This window comes from Podarcis liolepis (genome assembly GCF_965112155.1).
Source record: "Podarcis liolepis genome assembly, chromosome: 1".
Lineage (NCBI taxonomy): Eukaryota > Metazoa > Chordata > Lepidosauria > Squamata > Lacertidae > Podarcis > Podarcis liolepis.
Genome location: NC_139554.1, coordinates 131346836 through 131368804, shown reverse-complemented (window position 1 = coordinate 131368804; position 21969 = coordinate 131346836). Strand labels below are relative to the sequence as shown.

Genomic DNA, 21969 nt, shown 5'->3' with positions numbered 1-21969 from the left:
TCAAGGAATTTCTGGTGTGTCCAATCCTTAAATCTGTTTCTTTTCGTAGACACTCCCAGTGCCATTTCACATGTTAGACTGCTTCTCCACAGAAAGCGTTTATGTGCAGGCAACAGTGTGCAGAATGTCATGCACGGCGATGGGAGCTGGGGATGGGAGGTGAATCCTGTTCAGTTCACATTTAAAGGCAAGCCTATCTAATTCAGTTTTACAAAACAGCCTGCAAAATGAAACACAGCCAGGGCCTTTTTTCAGCCGGAACGCACAGGAACAGGTGTGGGGATCTACTTCTGAGCACCAGCAATTAGCACGTGAAGAGTTACAGAACCCAGGAAAGGGTCCTGTGTTTAGCAGCCTTTAATCTTAGTAAGAGCTGTTCAACGGTGGAATGGTTTCCCTTGGGAAGTTAGAATCATAGAATCATAGAGTTGGAAAAGACCACAAGGGCCATCGAGTCCAACCCCCTGCCAAGCAGGAAACACCATCAGAGCACTCCTGACATATGGTTGTCAAGCCTCTGCTTAAAGACCTCCAAAAAAGGAGACTCCACCACACTCCTTGGCAGCAAATTCCAAGTTGTGAACTCTCCTTTCCTTGGAGGTTTTTAAGCTGTCATGGATACTTTAGCTGAGATTCCTGGACTTCATGACTCTTCCAACTCTACAATTCTATGATTCTATTATTCTTATCAACAAGCGTTGATGAAGTTGGGCAAACTCATGGGGATGAACCATGAGTACTTCAAAGCATCAAAAGAGCTGGGTATCAGAATGCAAATGAATAAAGGAGGCTTGGGTTTTAGGACTCAACATCAAACAAATGAAGATCATGGCCACTGGTCCCATCACCTCCTGGCAAATAGAAGGGGGAGAAATGGAGGCAGTGAGAGATTTTACTTTCTTGGGCTCCATGATCACTGCAGATGGTGACAGCAGCCACAAAATTAAAAGATGCCTGCTTCTTGGGAGAAAAGCAATGACAAACCTAGACAGCATCTTAAAAACCAGAGACATCACCTTGCCAACAAAGGTCTGTATAGTTAAAGCTATGGTTTTCCCAGTAGTGATGTATGGAAGTGAGAGCTGGACCATAAAGAAGGCTGATCGCCAAAGAATTGATGCTTTTGAATTATGGTGCTGGAGGAGACTCTTGAGAGTCCCATGGACTGCAAGAAGATCAACCCTATCCATTCTGAAGGAAATCAGCCCTGAGTGCTCACTGGAAGGACAGATCGTGAAGCTGAGACTCCAATACTTTGGCCACCTCATGAGAAGAGAAGACTCCCTGGAAAAGACCCTGATGTTGGGAAGATGGAGGGCACAAGGAGAAGGGGATGGCAGAGGACGAGATGGTTGGACAGTGTTCTTGAAGCTACCAGCATGAGTTTGACCAAATTGCAGGAGGCAGTGGAAGACAGGAGTGCCTGGCGTGCTCTGGTCCATGGGGTCACGAAGAGTCGGACACGACTAAACGACTAAACAACAACAACAACGGCTTTTAGGAACAGGAGAAGGAGGAGAGACAGGACCAGGAAGTGGAGAAGGAACCTTGCTTGTATGCGCCTGGAAGACTAAGATAGGCAACTGTAGGGATAGGCTGGTACATTTTGGGGTGCTGCTGCTGTGGCCCCTCCATGGAGGGCTAAAGGTTGTACATAAGTGAGAAATAAGCCATATATTGTTTACGGCACTAGCTTCCATTGTGCCTAATTTCTCCAAGGGAACACAAACCCTGGGTGAGAGCCTAGAACCACCCTGGGATTTTGCGACCGCTTGGCAGTGAGTGAGGGTGGCACCCAACCTTTTTAGCACGATACTTTCTGCCTTTTATCTCAAGGAAAGAAATGAATAGGCCATTGCAGAGACCCAGTTTAAAATACTGATAGTATGATTAACTGGATGATCACACTGCTTTCTGTGAGTATGAGTAAGATCAGGAGAACTAGAGAAGAGCGAGACAAACAATTTGGTCGGAAAATATCTAGCTTTATCTTCTCTGATAGTTCTGAGGGGCTTTTTTGACAGGGAAACTAATTCCCTAGTATTATCCTTGTTTCTGAGCTTCCTGTGTATTCTGTTTGGTTTTCAGAACATTCTTGTTCTGGGGTATGCAATTCAAATCCCTCCAACTTCACAAAGTTTTACCATTAAGAAGTTCCTAAAGCATGCGTTATAATTTTAAGCTAGGATTTAACTATTAACCGTTTTTGTATTGGTCTCTCTTGCCTCTCTTCCAGTAAACAGGTGCCCCCCCCCACTTACACAGGGGTTACATTACAGGCCCCCACATGCTTCAGTGAAATTGCATAAAGTGGGGAGCACACTCTAAACACCCTTTGGCTACTGGGCAGTATATCAGTTGAATAAACAATAGAAATAACTAATAGGTTAGCCAAGGGGTCAACAAACCTTTTCATCAGGGGGCTGGTCCACTGTTCCTCAGACCTTGTGGGGGGCTGGACTATATTTTTTTTTTGGGGGGGGGAATGAATGAATTCCTATGCCCCACAAATAACCCAGAGATGCTTTTTAAATAAAAGCACACCTTCTACTCATGTAAAAACACGCTGATTCCCAGACCATCTGCGGGCCGGACTTAGAAGGCAATTGGGCTGGATCTGGGCCCTGGGCCTTAATTTACCTACCCATGGGTTAGCCTGTGCAAGAACAGTGACTTCCCAGTGAGCTTCATGGCTGAGTGGGGAGATGGTGAAGATAGGCTTTCCTGGTCTAAATATAACACTCTGGTCACTAATAATTACATTTACAGTGGTACCTCGGGTTACAGATGCTTCAGGTTACAGACTCCATATACCCAGAAATAGTACCTTGGGTTAAGCACTTTGCTTCAGGATGAGAACAGAAATCGTGCTCCGGTGGTGTGGCGGCAGCGGGAGGCCCCGTTAGCTAAAATGGTGCTTCAGGTTAAGAACAGTTTCAGGTTAAGAAGGGACCTCTGGAACGAATTAAGTACTTAACCCGAGGTACCACTGTATATCACTCCTTTCGTTCAAGGAATGTTAGACGGCACAATGCTTTCAGACTTTCCAAGTGTCCCTATTTTCCAGAGACAGACCCAGATTTAAAGAAGCCATCCCAGTTTCGGATTTGATCCCAGAATGTCCCGCTTTTCCTTAGGAAATCCCTATTTTTATCAGAGAAATGTTGGACGGTATGAAGTTATGCAACCCCCCAAGCCAAAGAGATAAATAACTATACAGCCTTTAGAATACATTTGAAGGCAGCCCTATAGAGGGAAGTTGTTCAATGTTTAATGTTTTATTATGTCTTTATATAGGAAGCTTACCAGGGTGGCAGGGGCAACTCAGTCAGATGGACGTGATATAAATATTATTATAATAGAAAAGGATGTCCTTATTTTTACTGGAGAAATGTTGGAATATATGTACTTTCTCTCTCCCACTTTATCCTCAAAATGACGTATGGTGCAGTTTAGACTGAGAGATAATGTCTAGCTCAGTGTCACTGCAGAGCAGAGAAGGACTGTGAACCCTGGTCTCCAAGTCTAAAAAGATGTACAGTGGTACTCTGCTAACCCACAAATAGTGCTTCAGGTTAAGAACTTTGCTTCAGGATGAGAACAGAAATCGGGCTCCGGTGGCATGGCAGCAGCGGGAGGCCCCATTAGCTAAAGTGGTGCTTCAGGTTAAGAACAGTTTCAGGTTAAGTACGGACCTCCGGAACGAATTAAGTACTTAACCCGAGGTACCACTGTAACTATTACATCAGACTGGCATCACAGCTCTTTCTTTCTTTCTTTCTTTCTTTCTTTCTTTCTTTCTTTCTTTCTTTCTTTCCTTTTTTCTTTCTTTCCTTCTTTCTTTTTCTTACTATGCTCGCTGCTCAAGCACAAGGCCTCAGGATACATGTCACCTTGAGACCTCATTGCTTCCAGCCCACAAACAAGTACTTTTAGAACAGGGGCTGTGAAGCAGGCAGAAAACACTATTTTTAGCTTCACGGGAAGGAGTAATTTCCGACATTACCCGAGCGAAGGAGCACAGAGCCAAATCGTTTCCTCAAAGGAAAGCACCTGATCGCTCCTTCAGAGGAGCATTTTATCTGGCACGGTGCCAGGGTGAAACCCTGATTGCTTCCATTAGCCTCGTGATGGAGAGATCATTACCAAGTGAGCTCCACAGGGCCTGAAGAAAAATAGAAGTTGTTGCGAAAAAGAAAAAGAAAAAAGAAAAGAAAGAAAGAAAGAAAGGAAGGAAGGAAGGAAGGAAGGAAGGAAGGAACGAGAGGGGAATGTCAGAACAAGGAAAGGAAACAAGCTACCTTAATGAAGAACTCCAATTTCAGGTTGAAATCGTTGACTGATTGCAACTTCTGTTTTGTCTTTGTATGTAAAAAGGGGCTTGGGAGAAAAGCAATGACAAACCTAGATAGCATCTTAAAAAGCAGAGGCATCACCTTGCCAACAAAGGTCCGTATAGTTAAAGCTATGGTTTTCCCAGTAGTGATGTATGGACGTGAGAGCTGGACCATAAAGAAGGCTGATCGCCGAAGAATTGATGCTTTTGAATTATGGTGCTGGAGGAGACTCTTGAGAGTCCCATGGACTGCAAGAAGATCAAACCTCTCCATTCTGAAGGAAATCAGCACTGAGTGCTCACTGGAAGGACAGATCCTGAAGCTGAGGCTGCAATACTTTGGCCACCTCATGAGAAGAGAAGACTCCCTGGAAAAGACTCTGATGTTGGGAAAGATGGAGGGCACAAGGAGAAGGGGACGGCAGAGGACGAGATGGATGGATGAGTTTGGCCAAACTGTGGGAGGCAGTGGAAGACAGGAGTGCCTGGCGTGCTCTGGTCCATGGGGTCACGAAGAGTCAGACATGACTAAATGACTAAACAACAACAACAATGTAAAAAGGGGAAGGGAAGATGAAGGGGACTGGAAGCCAAAACACAGAAGAAGCCTTTCTTCTTGGTCATAACTATATTGGAGCCATCACTCCATTGAAGGTGCTTGTCAGTACTGGAACGTGAGCAACAGAGGGGTGAGTTGAATTTAGGGCCACTAAATTTAGGATAGGAGCAGGGCCAACCTAAGGCATTTTGCTGCCTGGAGTGAAAGACAAGATGGCAGCCACCACTATTCCATGGGCAAAAGTTGACTGGGCAGGCAGATGAGTCTTACGGCTAGAGACAGGAAACCACCCTTGATTTTTTCTGGAGGGCTGGCTGTTTTAGGAGGTGCAGGGGAGACCTAGTGACACACACAGCTGTCTCTTCCAATCCCTCACCACCACTCCCTAAACCTCAGCATCTGCCATCTGCAGCTGTCTTGTGTTTTTTGTTTGTTTACAGATTTAGGGCACAGGTGTTGAGCCAAGGGGCTGCCTTCCAGCCTCCTTCCTAAAGCCTAGTAAGCACTTCAGGAAGAAGGTGTGAGGGCTCTGACAGGGTCCCAGAGTCCTCCCGTCTCCTTCTCAAAACCTAGTTGGTACCTGTCCAGCTTTGGGAAGCAGTCAGGAGGACTCTAGGACCCTGTCAGAGCCCTTGTTTTTGTTGTTGTTTATTCGTGTCTGACTTTTCGTGACCCCATGGACCAGAGCACGCCAGGCATGCCAGTCTTCCACTGCCTCCTGCAGTTTGGTCAAGCTCATCCTGGTAGCTTCGAGAACACTGCCCAACCATCTCGTTCTCTGTCATCCCCTTCTCCTTGTGCCCTCCATCTTTCCCAACATCAGGGTCTTTTCCAGGGAGTCTTCTCTTCTCATGAGGTGGCCAAAGTATTGGAGTCTCAGCTTCAGGATCTGTCCTTCCAGTGAGCACTCAGGGCTGATTTCCTTCAGAATGGATAGGGTTGATCTTCTTGCAGTCCATGGGACTCTCAAGAGTCTCCTCCAGCACCATAATTCAAAAGCATCAATTCTTTGGCGATCAGCCTTCTTGATGGTCCAGCTCTCACTTCCATACATCACTACTGGGAAAACCATAGCTTTAACTATACGGACGTTGAGACCTTTGAGTAGCCCACACTACTCCTTTCCAAAGCCCTGCATCTCATTTACTTGGATTTGGGAAGGTGGCCCGACAGTTGCGGGTGGGGTGGGGGCTCACATTTTGGCTTCACACAGGGCGCCATATTACCAAGGTCCACCCCTGGTTGCATTTCCCTCCATGTCTCCATCTCTGATTGAGGTCACAAGAGCTCATGCAAGGGATCAAATAGCTGTTCGGAAGAAAGGCTGCTTTGTAACAGTAGCAATGCTCTCCTCCGGAGGCCGAAGCAGAAAAATTGTAGGCAAGATGGAAACAAAAGAATGCACACATTTCTTTATAGTCCTAATTGCAGAAGATCATGGATGAGTATGGAAATGACCGCGTGGAATGTTATGAGGACAACTGTCGACAAATGGCAAGTTGTTTTCCTGGAAGAACTGTTGTCAGAGAGGCCTGTCTGAAACCAACAGAGAAAATAGTCATCTCCTTTCAGAAATGAGGCTGTCAGTGTGCATGTTATTGGATTGTTCAAGCTCATCTCCAGGGAAATTACTTGAGAGCGCGATGAAGAGGTCACTGATAAGGGCGCTCGGGGGAAGATGGTAACAGACAACCTGTGGTTAGAAAATCCTGCATTCAAACAGATCATTCCAGTCTGAATTATAGCTTCGAGTTTTCAAAAAAATAGACATTAAGGCTAGAAAAGAAAGAACTGCCATGTAATTCACAGTCATCAGCCTTCTTCAAGCATTCATATCCAGCATAGAGGACATAAGGAGAGCTTTCCTGGATCAGGCGAAAGCCCCATCTAAGTCCTACAACTACTTCTTACAGAGGAGCCCCAGATGTGAGCAGGACCTGAATGCAACAGTGCTCACCTCACTTGTCATTCCCAGTGATACAGTTCCTCAGAATTCCACCAGGGGGCTGGAGCCTCTCTCTGATTGGCTACCAAGACAGCTAGTCATAGGGGGGTGGGGCCAGAGGTAGAATAAAAGCAGCCATTTCTGAGAGAGTGTTCAGATAGGGTTTCGTTTGAGAGGGAGATAGGGTGATGGTTCAAGAGGGAGAGTGTTGGTTCTGGGTTGAACTGTCCACTTAGAAGAAAATATCTACAACTAGGGAAAGGAGACTCTGAGCTTTGATTGAAGGACTAGGAGTGTATTTATTCAGACAGGAGTTAACTGGGAGGTGGAGTTTGAGCAGCAGAATTCAAAGCTGTGGGGATACAGTCTACTTGTGTCTCATTCTCCTTCATATGTCATTTTGCTTTTCTTTTGTTCTTACCTTCACTACAAGCTTGTTTGATGCATGACAATATTGGCTGAAAAGTGTAATAATATAGCATTAATATTATTATTTTTTAAAGGAGTTCCATTCAACCCAGTTGAGCCCACCTCAGCGAAAAGTAATTGCTGTGTGTGAGAGATTTTCATGGGGATTTCAGCTGCAGAGGTAAAGATTAAAGTCCTGATGGAAATTGCCACAAACACAAGGGACTGAAAGAGTTTGAGGACGGGAAATGTATGAAGAAATTGTAGGCTTGTGAAGTAACAGAGTAGCAGGTGTGAGTGTGCATATTCAAGCAAAAGAAGAGATGACAGACAAGGGAGATTAGTAGGGTCTACACATTTGTAGACCGAATGAAGGAGCATTGAAATGAACACACTAAAAAACAAGCAAGCAAGAGGAAAACGGGTGGGGAGGACAGGAAGGAAGAAAGAAGGGAGAAGTAGATAAAGGAGAGCAGTAGAATGAAGAGGAGTCTTCTCTAGGCTAAACATACCCAACTCCCTCAACCATTCCTTGTAAGGCTTTGTTTCCAGACCCTTGATCATATTGGTTGTCCTCCTTTGCACATGTTCCAGCTTGTCAATGTCCTTCTTAAACTGTGGGGCTCAGAACTAGACATAATACTCCAGGGGGCATCTGACCAAGGCAGAAAAGAGTGATAATATGACTTCCCTTGATCAAATCAGCATACTTTTTTCTGATGCTGCTTCTGCAACACAGTGTTGACTTGTGTTAAGCTTGTGATCTATTAGAAGAGTGACTAGTGGGGTGCCACAGGGTTCTGTCTTGGGCCCGGTCTTATTCAACATCTTTATCAACGACTTGGATGATGGACTCAAGGGCATCCTGATCAAATTTGCAGATGACACCAAACTGGGAGGGGTGGCTAACACCCCAGAGGACAGGATCACACTTCAAAACGACCTGACAGATTAGAGAACTGGACCAAAACAAACAAGATGAATTTTAACAGGGAGAAATGTAAAGTATTGCACTTGGGCAAAAAAATAATAATGAGAGGCACAAATACAAGATGGGTGACACCTGGCTTGAGAGCAGTACATGTGAAAAGGATCTAGGAGTCTTGGTTGACCACAAACTTGACATGAGCCAACAGTGTGACGCGGCAGCTAAAAAAGCCAATGCAATTCTGGGCTGCATCAATAGGAGTATAGCATCTAGATCAAGGGAAGTAATAGTGCCACTGTATTCTGCTCTGGTCAGACCTCACCTGGAGTACTGTGTCCAGTTCTGGGTACCACAATTCAAGAAGGACACTGACAAACTGGAACGTGTCCAGAGGAGGGCAACCAAAATGGTCAAAGGCCTGGAAACGATGCCTTATGAGGAACGGCTAAGGGAGCTGGGCATGTTTAGCCTGGAGAAGAGGAGGTTAAGGGGTGATATGATAGCCATGTTCAAATATATAAAAGGATGTCACATAGAGGAGGGAGAAAGGTTGTTTTCTGCTGCTCCAGAGAAGCGGACACGGAGCAATGGATCCAAACTACAAGAAAGAAGATTCCACCTAAACATTAGGAAGAACTTCCTGACAGTAAGAGCTGTTTGACAGTGGAATTTGCTGCCAAGGAGTGTGGTGGAGTCTCCTACTTTGGAGGTCTTTAAGCAGAGGCTTGACAACCATATGTCAGGAGTGCTCTGATGGTGTTTCCTGCTTGGCAGGGGGTTGGACTCGATGGCCCTTGTGGTCTCTTCCAACTCTATGATTCTATGATTCTATGATACTAAGACCCCTGGATTCTTTCCACATGTGCTGCTGTCAAGCCAGGTGTCTCCCAACCTATTTTAACCTGCCTCACAAGGTTGTTGTGGAGCTTGTAAACCACCTTGAGCTCCAGGGACAAAAATTTGGGATAGAAATGCAATAAATAAACAAATGATAAATAATATCTGTGCACCAACGTTTTCCCCTGCTGAAATTCATTTTATTAGTTTTGGTCCAGTTCTCCAAACTGTTAAGATAATCTTGAATCCTGATTCTGTCTTCTGAGGTGTTACCCCTCCCACTTTGGTGTCATATGCCAATTTGATGACCATCTCGTCTATTATTTTATCAAAGGTAAAGGTACCCCTGACCGTTAGGTCCAGTCGCGTACGACTATGGGGTTGTGCGCTCATTTCGCTCTATAGGCCGAGGGAGCCAGTGTTTGTCCGCAGACAGCTTCCAGGTCATGTGGCCAGCATGACTAAGCTGCTTCTGACGAACCAGAGTAGTGAACGGAAACGCCATTTGCCTTCCCGCCAGAGTGGTACCTATTTATCTACTTGCACTTTGACGTGCTTTCGAACTGCTAGGTGGGCAGGACCAGGGACCGAACAATGGGAGCTCACCCTGTCGAGGGGATTCGAACCGCCGACCTTCTGATCGGCAAGCCTTAGGCTCTGTGGTTTAGACCTCAGCGCTGCCTGCGTCCCCCTATTCTTTTATCAAAGTAATTGGTAAATATGTTGAACAACACCAGGCCCAGAGCAGAACTCATTGGTCCCTTTTTCGAGAATGATCAGGAATGAGTGGTGAGCGCTCTGGGTTCAGTCAGTCAACTGGCTGTGAATCCACCTAATAATAACATCATCTAGTCAATATTTTACCAGCTTCTCCTCAAGAAGATCATGGGAGACATTGTCGAAAGCCTTCCTGAAACAGAAATACATGACATCTACAGCGTTCACCTGATCCACCAAGCTTGTAGCTCTATCAAAAGAAATAAATGAGATTCATTTTGCATGACTTCTTTTTGAGAAACCCAAGCTAGCTCTTAGTAATTCCAGCATCCTTTTCTAAGTGCTTACAGACCCACTGTTTAATTATCTGTTCTGGGATCTCTCCTGGTATTGACGTCAAGAACTACTGGTCAGTAGTTGCCTAGGTCCTCTTCATTTCCCTTTGGGGGGAAAAGGTTCCTTCTCTGGCCATTCTAAGACTTTATTTTCCATACACAGGGTCAGGTTATCCAGAGGACTACTGCACTAAGGCAAAGATTTGCATCGTAAACGCTATCATCATCATGATATATATTCATTTTTAGATCAGCATAAGCTGATAACTGTAAGCTCAGGGTTCTTACCAAGAAATGAACTGGGGAAACCACCATAGATCTCGGTTGGATAATGAAGACCTTCTGTGGTGACGTGTCAAAGGTGTGGGATCTAATGAAAAGGTGGTGAGATATTTTGGCAAATGCAAGATGACTTCTAGACGGTGAAGTTGCCTCCCTCTAACCACTGAAGATTTCAAAGGGAATGGAGCCCTAATTGTTCTAAACGTTCAACCTCTTCCCCTCAAAACAGAACAAAAGAGAAGCGTCAGTGTCTCTCTTCAAGAAGCATGAAGCTATATATTGTGACTATCTGCCTTTTTTGCTTCTGCTTTGAGCCTCTTCATGGTAAGTGATCTCCACAGTCTCCCGGCAGCCATTTACTGATCAATTTATTAGTGGAAGGTTGTGTGGGGAAGAGGTAGCAGAGGAACAGTGGTCAGAAAGCTTTGGTGGATAAAAGGCACCTTAACTTTCACGGTGAACGTTCCTGCAGTCTTTTAAATGTCTCTGTGGGAAGTGGGGAGTTATTGTTTTGTTGTTTTGGTTTAATTATTTACTTGTGTTTTATTTTGTATTTTATTCTGTGAGCTTCCTGGAGATCTCTTGATGAAGGGCTGTATATAAATTTAAATTAAAAATAAATAAAAACAACAACTTTTTACATGGAAATACGTTAGTTTTGAACTGAACCACTGCTTAAATTCAAAGGATGGGTGGATTTCTGCCATCATCAGTTGGTGCTTCCTGTGGTTTTTGAGGCAAAAAAGTAATGTATTTTTTCCCTTTTTCATATACAGAGAAAGCGAACCTTTATCTGTTTATGTAACGCATATTGATAAACCTATCCTTCAACAATGCTTTAAAAACCAACTAGTTTTAAAAAAGCAGCGGTAGTCAAATATTTCATTATCTAATTAGTGATTCTGGAAATTTGGCTGTCTAGAGGTCAAGTTGAGCAGATTTTTTTGTCTTACTAAATAAGTCCTTTTTTTGAAGATGTAGCTAGACACCTTCCAGACAAATACAGCTTTTTTGGGTTTCCAATTGTGGCATAGCTCCCCATCCCTTATGACCTTTCCAATATGTCGGTTCTTTTGTTAAGTAAGTGTGATGTGTGCACATGGTTAGCGTGGTTCTCTCTGATTTTTGCAATAAGTTCTCCTGTGAAAAGTTGCTTTTCGGTAGGTATCCCTTGCTTGTTCAATACATTTCAAATTAATAAAAACACAGTGACTCCTTCCCACTTACTTCAGAACATATCTGTTGTTGCTTACCATTCGTGCTTGGAAACTAGATATTTGAAAGACCTCCTCCTCCTACTTTGGGAACCTATCCAAATGTTATATTCCTCAGAGTTCCCTCTCAGGTCCACTGCCTCTGAGGTGGGGCATGTTAGACTGCAGAAAGGGTCTTCTCAGGTCACCATGAAATGTCTCCTCAAGGGAGACCCACCTGGTACCAAACTTGGTGCCTTTTCAGGTCAGACTTTCCAGCATGTCATTTGAGCTGGTTTTAAATCACCTCACTCTTCTTCTCTCTTTGCTGTCTTAAATCCCACTATCGAATTTTATGTCTTCTTATTAATATTGTGAGCTCTGCTGGGAGCTGGTTTCAACTGAAGGGTGGCATGATTGCATTTTAAACAAAGAAATAAACAAATACATTAGGAGTTCATGTGCCCGACTCAGCAACTGAATTTTGGGACATCAGACAGGACTCTTTCACACTGCCCAACCCACCACACTCTCTTAAATATCAATATTTTATGAATCTTTTAAGGAGACAAAAACAACAAGAGAACAGAAATAGAGTTGCCATATTTTGAAGAGCAAAACTTTTCACATTTGCCAACTTTTACTTTTAACTATGGATCACTATGACGACTCTACCCATGAAAAAGAGGACATGTCCTGGAAAAAGAGGACAAATGGCAACCCTGCAAATTGTCCATAAACCTAGCCCTTATATAGAGCAAGGCACCTGAGAACAGCAGAAGGGAGACTCAGTGGAGGACAAAGGGCTTGTGTGAATAGTACATCCTCTGGGATTCTGTTTCCCTCTTGGCTGCCAAATAGCTCAGTCAGTTGAGCACGAGACTCACAATCCCAGTGTTGTGGGTTCTAAACCCACGTTGGACATTGAGATTCCTGCTACTTATTAATACTACTTATTAACACACAATGTTTGCAGAATGAGAAATGTTTTCCATGTGTGAAAAAAAAACTGTTTTATTTTTAGGTGGCGATTCCTGTTCATCATTTGCATCCAGCAGAGCTTCGCTGAAAGGTACATACTTTTTTGGGGGGGATGCTTGGATGGAATCAATCTAGCATGCCAAACTTTATTTCTCCCTCTGTTTTTACTGTTGCGGATCTAGAGATATGATACAAAAATTTAGAGGAAAGAAATGATGTCTACAATTCTGTATCACGTTAGGCTGTTTAAATCTCATGCAAAGTAAATGGGATTAAAGCAGCCTGTGTATGGGATTGGAGCAAAGGATAACAATCCTGTACGCATGTACAGTGGTACCGCAGCTTACATACGCTTCAGGTTACAGACTCCACTAACCAGTGGCGTAGCGTGGGTTGTCAGCACCCGGGGCAAGGCAAGTAATTTGTGCCGCCTAACCGGTGGATTTGCGCCCCCTAACCGGTGGATTTGCGCCCCCTAACCCTAACCCCCAGATGTTGCGCCCGGTGCGGCCGGCCCCCCCTGCACCCCCACGCTACGCCACTGCCACTAACCCAGAAATAGTGCTTCAGGTTAAGAACTTTGCTTCAGGATAAGAACAGAAATCATGCTCTGGTGGCGTGGCGGCAGCAGGAGGCCCCATTAGCTAAAGTGATGCTTCAGGTTAAGAACAGTTTCAGGTTAAGAACGGACCTCCGGAACGAATTAAGTACTTAACCTGAGGTACCACTGTATACTTAAGCACCACTGAAATCAACAAAGATTAAGCATGCCCGATTCTGAGCTGGATTGCACTTCACATGATTTAAGAAGATTCATAACCATGGACAAGGATCTGACCAAGTCAGTTTTAAACTTTGAAATATCATCCAGAAGATCTGTTCAGAATAAACTATTTTGGCTGGTATTTCATCACATTTATAAACTGCAAGTTTGCAGCCTTCAGACTGGGTCATCAAATGATGGAGCTCAGTCCCTGGCAAGGGCACAAAAGAGCAGAAAACTGAGAATGAAAGACTTAGAAGAACTTTAAAACTTTCTAAGGCAAATGAATGGGACGCGGGTGGCGCTGTGGGTTAAACCACAGAGCTTAGGACTTGCTGATCAGAAGGTCGGTGGTTCAAATCCCCGTGACGGGGTGAGCTCCCGTTGCTAGGTCCCAGCTCCTGCCAACCTAGCAGTTCAAAAGCATGTCAAAGTGCAAGTAGATAAATAGGTACCACTCCGGTGGGAAGGTAAACGGCGTTTCCGTGCGCTGCTGTGGTTTGCCAGAAGCGGCTTAGTCATGCTGGCCACATGACCTGGAAGCTGTACGCCGGCCCCCTCGGCCAATAAAGCGAGATGAGCGCCACAACCCCAGAGTCGGCCATGACTGGACCTAATGGTCAGGGGTCCCTTTACCTTTACCTTTTTAAGGCAAACAAATGCTTGCTAAAATTAAACTATACAGGGGTGGCCAACTCCCAGGAGATTGTGAACTACTGGCAGTGATCTACCCCCTTTTTGGGGGTTCAGGGCAAAGTTACTGAACTTTGTTTAGGGAGTAAGAAAGGAGGAAAGCCCCATTTTTGGGGAGATCAAGGCTAAGCTCTTGGGAGGGAGAAAGGGGAAGAGCCACTCACAGATTGCTGAGGAAACTCCATCTACTGAGTAAACTCCATCTTCCATTCTGCAGAACAATGGAGGGCGGGGCGAAGGGGCGGGGGCAAATTCTATTTTACCAACGCTAAGGAAAGGGACCCAGCGATCTACCAAAACCTCCCAGGGATCTACCAGTAGATCGTGATCGACCTGTTGGATATCCCTGAACTATACAAATACGAACATCATCATCATCATCATCATCATTAATAATAATTTTATTTACATGCTGCCCTTTATCAAAAGATTGCAGGGTGATGTACAACATTAAAAACATATTTCATGGAGCAAAATAATAAAACAACAATGAAATCAAAGGATGGTAATAGAAAGCATAATAATAAAAATAGTTAAAATTAATAAGTAAAAATAATTAAAATTCAAATGACTTTTTGCTTACGCAAACCAGTTGAACAGCTTGGGAAGATTTCCCTGGAAATTCTTGGCAGAGATAGTCAAGATAAGGGGTCAGCAACCTTTTTCAGCAGGGGGCCAGTCTACTGTCCCTCAGACCTTGTGGGGGGCCGGACTATATTTTTTTTTGGGGGGGGGGGAATGAACGAATTCCTATGCTCCACAAATAACCCAGAGATGCATTTTAAATAAAAGGACACATTCTACTCATGTAAAAACACGCTGATTCCCGGACCGCCCATAGGCTGGATTGAGAAGGTGATTGGGCCGGATCCGGCCCATGGGCCTTAGGTTGCCTACCCGTGGCCAAGATGGTTGCCTCCAGATGTTGTGGACTACAACTCTCATCATCCCTGGTCATCCTAGTTGGGGCTTATGGGAGTTGTAGTCCATCTTATTGGGTATCCTGGTCGTAGGTGGGCATAGTTGTTCCTGCTGCTTATGGTAGCTCATGATGCACATGCTATAAGACCATCAGGGATGGGGTGTCTAGAAAGAGCATAACTCCCCTCTTTATCATTCCTCTCTTCCTCAAATGTTCTTCTTTTTAATAAAATAAAATAAAATAAAATAGAAGAACAGATGCTTGTACTTCCAATGGGATTTTTCTTTTATATGCTTATTGTGAACAATTTCATTCTCTCTCCACTTCCAGGGAATCTTAATGCCTCCAGTGATGAATTTCCGAGAGAAAACTTCACATTTGACTGCCCTTTGCCACACAGTGCTGACATCTTCCATATTAAACTGTTCAGAGTGCAGCACAAAGAAAAAGTCTGTGATCTCTACATAGAAAAAGGGAAACCACGCATTAAAGGGAGTAACATTTGTAATCCAGTGCATTCCGGTGATAAAGTGTCATTTGTTCTCAGAGATTTGAAAAGCAAACATAGTGATACCTACATCAGCTGCCTAGAAATCTATGCTCCTGTCCCTCATTGCTGTGAAACAATTGAAAAACATCTATATATCCAAGGTCAGTAGACTGCTTTATCTTTGTTGTCTAAGTGAAAAAATGAGAGTCCTGCTAGTCATTCATCTGTGATAACAGATACACCTTATGTTGTTGTTTAGTCATTTAGTTGTGTCTGACTCTTCATGACCCCATGGACCAGAGCACGCCAGGCACTCCTGTCTTCTACTGTCTCCCGCAGTTTGGTCAAACTCATGCTGGTAGCTTCGAGAACACTGTCCAACCATCTCGTCCTCTGTCGTCCCCTTCTCCTTGTGCCCTCCATCTTTCCCAACACCAGGGTCTTTTCCAGGAAGTCTTCTCTTCTCATGAGGTGGCCAAAGTATTGGAGCCTCAGCTTCAGGATCTGTCCTTCTAGTGAGCACTCAGGGCTGATTTCCTTCAGAATGGATAGGTTTGATTTTCTTGCAGTCCATGGGACTCTCAAGAGTCTCCTCCAGCACCATAATTCAAAAGCATGAATTCTTCGGCCTTCAGCCTTCTTTATGGTCCAGCTCTCACTTCCATACATCACTACTGGGAAAACCATAGCTTTAACTATACAGACCTTTGTTGGCAAGGTGATGTCTCTGCTTTTTAAGATGCCTAAAGTCTAGAAAGTTAAATCACCCTTCCAGTATAGAAGGATTTCTATACTGCATTTTTTAGAAGTGATATATGAGGTGGAGAATTTGTCTCTTGGCTTATTAATATTAGCCTGGAGAAGAGGAGGTTAAGGGGTGATATGATAGCCATGTTCAAATATATAAAAGGATGTCACATAGAGGAGGGAGAAAGGTTGTTTTCTGCTGCTCCAGAGAAGCAGACACGGAGCAATGGATCCAAACTACAAGAAAGAAGATTCCACCTAAACATTAGGAAGAACTTCCTGACAGTAAGAGCTGTTCGACAGTGGAATTTGCTGCCAAGGAGTGTGGTGGAGTCTCCTACTTTGGAGGTCTTTAAGCAGAGGCTTGACAACCATATGTCAGGAGTGCTCTGATGGTGTTTCTTGCTTGGCAGGGGGTTGGACTCGATGGCCCTTGTGGTCTCTTCCAACTCTATGATTTTATGATTCTAATATGTTTTTTTTTGGGGGGGGCAGTGTGGCATTATGATGGTAAACCTACAATTCGAATTTACCAGTCAGATCTACTGTGTTGGGAGGAAAACTGCCACATTTCCCCCGAGGTTCATGAGACTAGAATGGTGGCCAGTTCTACAGCTTTCTCTGTGCCCCCCCTTCCCTCCATCTGTGACTGTGGCCTTACCCTCATGAGGGATAGGTGTAGCTGGTTGAGATGGAGTAAAAATTCGATTCAGTTTGCATTTAAAGGCGTATTGATTGAATTCACACTTCCCAAAACCATGCTCCAACCAAATTCCAAGCCATCGCTTGAAATTTGCACATTAGTCGAAACTGCCCAGGAGAAATTTAGTATGCATTTAGTAAGGCTGTTGGATTTTCATGAGGATTTTTAAACTAAAGAACTGAGTTTAAGATTGGAGAAATCACAAAATGAAATGGTAGATCCTTCCATCCCTAGTCACTAGGGCTAAGGAAGACTGGCAAAGAAAGAAGGAAAGAAGGAAAGAAGGAAAGAAGGAAGGAAAGAAGGAAGGAAAGAAAGAAAGAAAGAAAGAAAGAAAGAAAGAAAGAAAGAAAGAAAGAAATGTACAGACAATAGTGGTTAATCTTAGGCCCGAAGATCTAATAAAAACTATTTATATTTTTTTTCAGAAGATGCAGAAGATTCAAAAGTTTCAGAAGATTCAGAAGTTTCCTGCTTGTTCTCAGAATCTGCATCATGGATACTCATTGGGCTCACTGTTTTTTCCGTTGTTGCCTGCATCTTCTGTTTCACAGCATGCTGCCTGAGAAATGTGGTAAGTGTTCTGCACAGCCTTCTTCAAAGGCTCCTAACCTGTCCCTGCGAGATGGAGCGACATTTGGGCTTTCGTTCGTGAGATGCAGAGTCAGTAACACCCTCGCACACCTACGGAGTCAGCACGTCGAATGGAAACTGCTTTGATGAACAAATTTGAGCCATTTATTTACGACCGGAATTCAATCACCGGTGACAGCAGTTTACTTTCAATTTCTCTAAGACAGAGCTGCTTATCGATTTAAAGACCTGGAGCTTGAGGAAAGGGGGGGGGGGGACTTTGTGAACATCAGCAAAAACGATCCGAGGAAGCAATCCCCCTTATTGCTTCCTTCCAAAGGAGAAACAAATAACTGGTGTGCCCTGGCCAGCTCTGAAGTCATTTGAGCGGTCTTGGTGAAAAGACAGTGAAATTAGTTTATTTCTTCTTTCACTCAATCTGGCAAAGTGCCTCAAAGTCCATTTCGGATTCTTCCTGTTTGAAAGTAGGCATCAGGGCCAGGTTACATCTTGTTTTTCCTTCATAAGGAGACATAATAATAATAATAATAATAATAATAATAATAATAATAATAATAATAATTTTTTTTATATCCCGCCCTCCCCAGCCGAAGCCGGGCTCAGGGCAGCTAACAACAATAAAATAGTACAACATTCTAAAATCATTCATTATAAAATTAATTCAAATCAAATTGAGGGCAACCATTGGGCTAGAGATTCCGTGGAGATTGCCAAAGGAGGGAGTCAGGCTGTGCCCTGGCCAAAGACCTGGTGGAACAGCTCTGTCTTGCAGGCCCTGTGGAAAGATGTCAAGTCCCGCAGGGCCCTAGTCTCTTGTAACAGAGTGTTCCACCAGATCGGAGCCACAGCCGAAAAAGCCCTGGCTCTGGTTGAGGCCAGCCTAACCTCTCTTTGGCCTGGGACCTTCAAGATGTTTTTGTTTGAAGACCGTAAGGTCCTCTGTGGGACATACCAGGAGAGGCGGTCCCGTAGGCACGAGGGTCCTAGGCTGTATAGGGCTTTAAAGGTTAAAACCAGCACCTTAAACCTGATCCTGTACTCCACTGGGAGCCAGTGCAGCTGGTATAGCACCGGGTGAATGTGATCTCGCAGCAAGGATCTCGCTGGAGTTTCTGGGTCAGTCTCAAGGGCAGCCCCACGTAGAGACTAACATGTAGATGTTAGGTCAGGTGCCCCTCCTTTTTTGAGGGTGGAGATTGTGTACGTACACAAGGAAGCTTCCATTGATACCAGCTTCCTGATTTGCGTACACAAGTCCAAAAAGACAGACGGACGGAATGTGACATTCACACGTAACATTGCTCATCCATCCCAACACCAATCTGAATGTATGTGTGAATTGGTCCTTGGAGATAAACCGTAGCTTTAGCAAACCATAGAAAACCTAAGATGGGAAAGTTAAGTGTGTTGAAACCATAGCCATATCTATATACAGGCCTGGCCCACTTTGAGCAGCGAATCAGGACACAGGTATATGGTATATGGATATACAGTGATATACCTTGGTTCTCAAACTTAATCCGTTCCAGAAGTCCTTTCCAAAACAAAGCGTGCTTTCCCAAAGAAAGTAAAGCAAAACGGATTAATCCGTTCCAGACTTTTAAAAACAACCCCTAAAACAGCAATTTAACATGGATTTTACTATCTAACAAGGCCACTGAGCCATAAAATGAAAGCAATAATCAATGTATTGTACTATGAAATAAATAAGACAGTATTGTAGATGATAAAATTTAAAATTATTATTATTTCTTACCTGCACGGATGATAGTCATTGTTTATCCATTTCTGCAGTCACACAATCAATCAGTAAGCTGAACTAGGTTCCACATGGTCATAAAAACAAATTAACTGAAAAAGCCTACCCCCCCCCCCCCAAAAAACCCCACGCAAAATAAATAGCAAAAACAAAAGCACGAAACTTAATCCATTCCAGAAGTCCATTTGACTTTTGAAATGTTTGAAAACCAAGGCGCAGCTTCTGATTGGTCCAGGTGCCCTGGAAGCAATAGCCGACAGCCACATCGGGCGTTTGGCTTCCGGGAAATGTTCAAAAACCGGAACACTTACTTCCGGGTTTTCAGCGTTTGAGAACCAAGGTAGCACTGTAGATGGAAATCAGCAATCTAAAATCTTTAATTTCTATTTCCAGGTTTGCCGCCATGTCACGAGCTCTCATGACTACAACAATGAATACATGTCCATGGCAGCAGTGAAGCCCATCTAAAAACCCACCACTCAGAGGTAATACACAATTCTATCAGTGGCGTACGGACCATGGACTAGTGGGACTAGCCTAGTTCCCCCCTAGTTCCTGGCAGGACCTTTCTGTGTACCAGGCTCTGTGTATCTGTGTGCATGTGCCTCTCTCTCTCTCTCTCTCTCTCTCTCTCTCTCTCTCTCTCTCTCTCTCTCTCCGTCTCCCTCTCCCTCTGTAAAAGCTGAAAAACTGCATGACACTGCAAAGCAATACACACACATGAGGTGGAAGTGGCTGCTTAAAGCAGAACTGCAGACCCTCTCATATTCACACACACACACACACACACACACACACACACACACACACACACACAGACACAGACACACACACACACACACACACATATCTCTCTGTGTGTGTGTATACCGTATTTTTTGCTCTATAAGATTCACTTTTTCCCTCCTAAAAAGTAAGGGGAAATGTGTGTGCGTCTTATGGAGCGAATGCAGGCTGCGCAGCTATCCTAGAAGCCAGAACAGCAAGAGGGATCGCTGCTTTCGCTGCACAGCAATCCTTCTTGCTGTTCTGGCTTCTGAGATTCAGAATATTTTTTTTCTTGTTTTCCTCCTCCAAAAACTAGGTGCGTCTTGTGGTCTGGTGCATCTTATAGAGCAAAAAATATGGTGTGTGTGTGTGAATGTATATATATATATATATATATATATATATATATATATATATATATATATATGGTGGTACCTCGGGTTACATATGCTTCAGATTACAGACTCCGTTAACCCAGAAATAGTACCTCGGGTTAAAACTTTGCTTCAGGATGAGAACATGGTGAAGTGGTGCTTCAGGTTAAGAACAGTTTCAGGTTAAGAACAGACCTCTGGAATGAATTAAATACGTAAACAGAGGTACCACTATATATATATATATATATATATATATATATATATATATATATATATAATTTTCAGTTTTATACATTTCAATAGTTTTACAATAATCTTAACATTTCAAAACTTGACTTCCTCCCTCCTCTTTCTGCAGTGCAGTTCTGCAGCTAAGTCACGTCCACAAAGATGCATTAGTGAAAATAACTAAAGAATGCGTTATATTGCAGAAAACCGCATTGCAAAAATGTGTACAATAGGCAAAACTGCATCCATGGATGTGCATAGTAGCAGAGATTGGCACTAAAATGCCAGTGAGTTTTCATGAGGACTTGTTTAGAAATGAAGAAATCACAAGCTGACATGGAAATGTGAAGGATTGAATTTAAGACTGTAAAAATGAGAAACTGAGAGAAACCCAAAGGCTAGCTGCTACCTCTGACATTTTATTAAACCATGGTCTCATGAATTGATTGAGGAGCGGATGTTATTTTTGGTCCATCAGGTGAAAAAGTAATATAATAGTCATTTTGGACTCACAGCTGTCCATGGAGGCACAGGTCAAATCTGTGTCCAGGGCAGCTGAGACCCTATCTGCCCACGGACTGCCTTGCCAGAGTGGTGCATGCTCTGGTTATCTCCCGCTTGGACTACTGCAATGCGCTCTACGTGGGGCTACCTTTGAAGGTGACCCGGAAACTACAACTAATCCAGAACGCGGCAGCTAGAGTGGTGACTGGGAGCGGCGACAGAGACCACATAACACCGGTCTTGAAAGACCTACATTGGCTCCCAGTACGTTTCTGAGCACAATTCAAAGTGTTGGTGCTGACCTTTAAAGCCCTAAACGGCTTGGTCCAGTATACCTGAAGGAGCGTCTCCACCCCCATCGTTCTGCCCGGACACTGAGGTCCAGCGCTGAGGGCCTTCTGGCGGTTCCCTCACTGCAAGCAGCCAAGTTACAGGGAACCAGGCAGAGGGCCTTCTCAGTAGTGGCACCCGCCCTGTGGAATGCCCTCCCACCAGATGTCAAAAACAACAACTACCAGACTTTTAGAAGACATCTGAAGGCAGCCCTGTTTAGGGAAGTTTTTAATGTTTGATGTATTATAGTATTTTAATATTTTTTTGGAAGCCGGCCAGATTGGCTGGGGAAGCCCAGCCAGATGGGCGGGGTATAAATAATAAATTATTATTATTATTATTATTATTATTATTATTATTATTATTAGATCCTTATGTCACAAGGCCTTTAAATTTCTTCCAGGTGGTTCAGAGCTTCAGTTTAAGGCGTGGCTTCTGGGGCGCAGCAGAGAGGACACTGAACAAGAAATCTCTGTCCACCTTGGAGTGTTCAGTTAGGGCCTTGTGGTCACATGCTGACATCCGCTCAAGAAGAAACCTTCTCATGCTGCAGCCTCATTTCCCTGT

The 21969-nt window shown here is 44.0% G+C and overlaps 1 protein-coding gene across 2 annotated transcripts; it reads left to right on the top strand.

The window, feature by feature from the left end:
- Positions 1-10355: 10355 nt before the first annotated feature.
- ICOS (inducible T cell costimulator) lies at positions 10356-21942 on the top strand. 2 transcript variants are annotated; one of them, XM_083475241.1, is made up of 6 exons: positions 10356-10671; positions 12565-12612; positions 15230-15550; positions 17271-17413; positions 19586-19677; positions 21806-21942. In XM_083475241.1, exons 1-5 carry the CDS (start codon positions 10614-10616, stop codon positions 19658-19660), a joined length of 645 nt encoding a protein of 214 aa, XP_083331367.1. In that variant the 5' UTR covers positions 10356-10613; the 3' UTR covers positions 19661-19677; positions 21806-21942. The 2 variants fall into 2 exon arrangements, with proteins under 2 accessions (XP_083331367.1, XP_083331366.1); XM_083475240.1 differs by having other exon boundaries at positions 10364-10671; positions 17268-17413.
- Positions 21943-21969: the final 27 nt, after the last annotated feature.